This window comes from Conger conger, chromosome 2, assembly GCF_963514075.1.
Source record: "Conger conger chromosome 2, fConCon1.1, whole genome shotgun sequence".
NCBI classification, from domain to species: domain Eukaryota; kingdom Metazoa; phylum Chordata; class Actinopteri; order Anguilliformes; family Congridae; genus Conger; species Conger conger.
In genome coordinates this window covers 87218559-87221058 of record NC_083761.1, presented here as the reverse complement: position 1 = coordinate 87221058, position 2500 = coordinate 87218559, and the positions used below count along the sequence as shown (strand labels likewise).

Below are 2500 nucleotides of genomic sequence, written 5' to 3'. Positions count from 1 at the left end.
GGCTGTAGGGGTATTGTAGTCTCTGGGCTGTAGGGGGTATTGTAGTCTCTGGGCTGTAGGGGGTATTGTAGTCTCTGGGCTTTAGGGGGTATTGTAGTCTCTGGGCTGTAGGGGTATTGTAGTCTCTGGGCTGTAGGGGTATTGTAGTCTCTGGGCTGTAGGGGTATTGTAGTCTCTGGGCTGTAGGGGTATTGTAGTCTCTGGGCTGTAGGGGTATTGTAGTCTCTGGGCTGTAGGGGTATTGTAGTATCTGGGCTGTAGGGGGTATTGTAGTCTCTGGGCTGTAGGGGTATTGTAGTCTCTGGGCTGTAGGGGTATTGTAGTCTCTGGGCTGTAGGGGTATTGTAGTCTCTGGGTTGTAGGGGGTATTGTAGTCTCTGGGTTGTAGGGGGTATTGTAGTCTCTGGGCTGTAGGGGTATTGTAGTCTCTGGGCTGTAGGGGTATTGTAGTCTCTGGGTTGTAGGGGTATTGTAGTCTCTGGGCTGTAGGGGTATTGTAGTCTCTGGGCTGTAGGGGTATTGTAGTCTCTGGGCTGTAAGGGGGTATTGTAGTCTCTGGGCTGTAGGGGTATTGTAGTCTCTGGGCTGTAGGGGGTATTGTAGTCTCTGGGCTGTAGGGGTATTGTAGTCTCTGGGCTGTAGGGGTATTGTAGTCTCTGGGCTGTAGGGGTATTGTAGTCTCTGGGCTGTAGGGGGTATTGTAGTCTCTGGGCTGTAGGGGTATTGTAGTCTCTGGGCTGTAGGGGTATTGTAGTCTCTGGGCTGTAGGGGTATTGTAGTCTCTGGGCTGTAGGGGGTATTGTAGTCTCTGGGCTGTAGGGGTATTGTAGTCTCTGGGCTGTAGGGGTATTGTAGTCTCTGGGCTGTAGGGGTATTGTAGTCTCTGGGCTGTAGGGGTATTGTAGTCTCTGGGCTGTAGGGGTATTGTAGTCTCTGGGCTGTAGGGGTATTGTAGTCTCTGGGCTGTAGGGGTATTGTAGTCTCTGGGCTGTAGGGGTATTGTAGTCTCTGGGCTGTAGGGGTGTTGTAGTCTCTGGGCTGTAGGGGTGTTGTAGTCTCTGGGCTGTAGGGGTATTGTAGTCTCTGGGCTGTAGGGGTGTTGTAGTCTCTGGGCTGTAGGGGGTTTTGTAACTGACACAGTGGGGTGTGTCTGTGCCGCAGCGCAGTAAAGTAGTATGATAATATATTCAATTTATAAATCACCTGTGAATAATATAGCACAAAATAAAACTGTTTGTGTGTATGTGTATGTGTATATGTATGTATGTGTGTGTGTGTTTGTGTGTGTGTATGTGTGTGTGTGTGTGTGTGTTTGTGTGTGTGTGTATATATATATATGTGTGTGTGTGTGTGTTCTGCAGACTCGTGGCTCCAGAGGCAGCTCCTGGACTCCAGTGTGTCAGCGCTGCAGGCTGATGAAGCTATAGCAGGGTACGCCCTCCCACTCTGAATTAAAGCACTGATTGGCTGAAGAGGCCTGATGCCTAAACTAGTAGCCAATACATCTCAAAAGATGTGCGAACGCTGTAGCCCTCCAGGACTGGAGTTAAACCTGCAGACACTGTAGCCCTCCAGGACTGGAGTTAAACCTGCAGACACTGCGGCCCTCCAGGACTGGAGTTAAACCTGCAGACACTGCGGCCCTCCAGGACTGGAGTTAAACCAGCAGACACTGCGGCCCTCCAGGACTGGAGTTAAACCTGCAGACACTGCGGCCCTCCAGGACTGGAGTTAAACCTGCAGACACTGCGGCCCTCCAGGACTGGAGTTAAACCTGCAGACACTGCGGCCCTCCAGGACTGGAGTTAAACCTGCAGACACAGCGCCCCCTCCAGGGCTGGAGTTAAGCCTGCAGACACTGCGGCCCTCCAGGACTGGAGTTAAACCTGCAGACACTGCGGCCCTCCAGGACTGGAGTTAAACCTGCAGACACTGTGGCCCTCCAGGACTGGAGTTAAACCTGCAGACACTGCGGCCCTCCAGGACTGGAGTTAAACCTGCAGACACTGCGGCCCTCCAGGACTGGAGTTAAACCTGCAGACACTGCGGCCCTCCAGGACTGGAGTTAAACCTGCAGACACTGTGGCCCTCCAGGACTGGAGTTAAACCTGCAGACACTGCGGCCCTCCAGGACTGGAGTTAAACCTGCAGACACTGCGGCCCTCCAGGACTGGAGTTAAACCTGCAGACACTGCGGCCCTCCAGGACTGGAGTTCATAAATCAGATAATAGAATGTTATTATTACTGAAGTGTTTTGACAGTGGTGCCTTTAACCCACTTAAACACAGCGACTGTTTTTTATATCCGTCCTAAACTAATTGAGAGGTTCAGCGGGGGGTGAAGGCAACTCCACTGCCTAATTATTCACCCTGAACCATTCTCTCTCTTTCCCCCTCTCCCCCTCTCCCACTCTCCCTCCCTCTCTCCCTCTCTCCCCCTCTCCCCCTCCCTCCCTCTCTCCCCCTCTCCCTCTCTCTCTCCCTCTCTCCCACTCTCCCT

General features: G+C 52.6%; 1 protein-coding gene across 2 annotated transcripts in view; it reads left to right on the top strand.

Annotated features, from left to right (window-relative positions):
- The window catches only part of aspscr1 (ASPSCR1 tether for SLC2A4, UBX domain containing), a 38717-nt gene that overhangs the window by 34587 nt on the left and 1630 nt on the right, over nt 1–2500 (top strand). For both annotated transcript variants that reach the window (XM_061232694.1, XM_061232693.1), the window contains exon 15: nt 1362–1431. In XM_061232694.1, coding sequence (XP_061088678.1) covers nt 1362–1431 — 70 coding nt within the window. The remainder of the gene's footprint in view (nt 1–1361; nt 1432–2500) is intronic.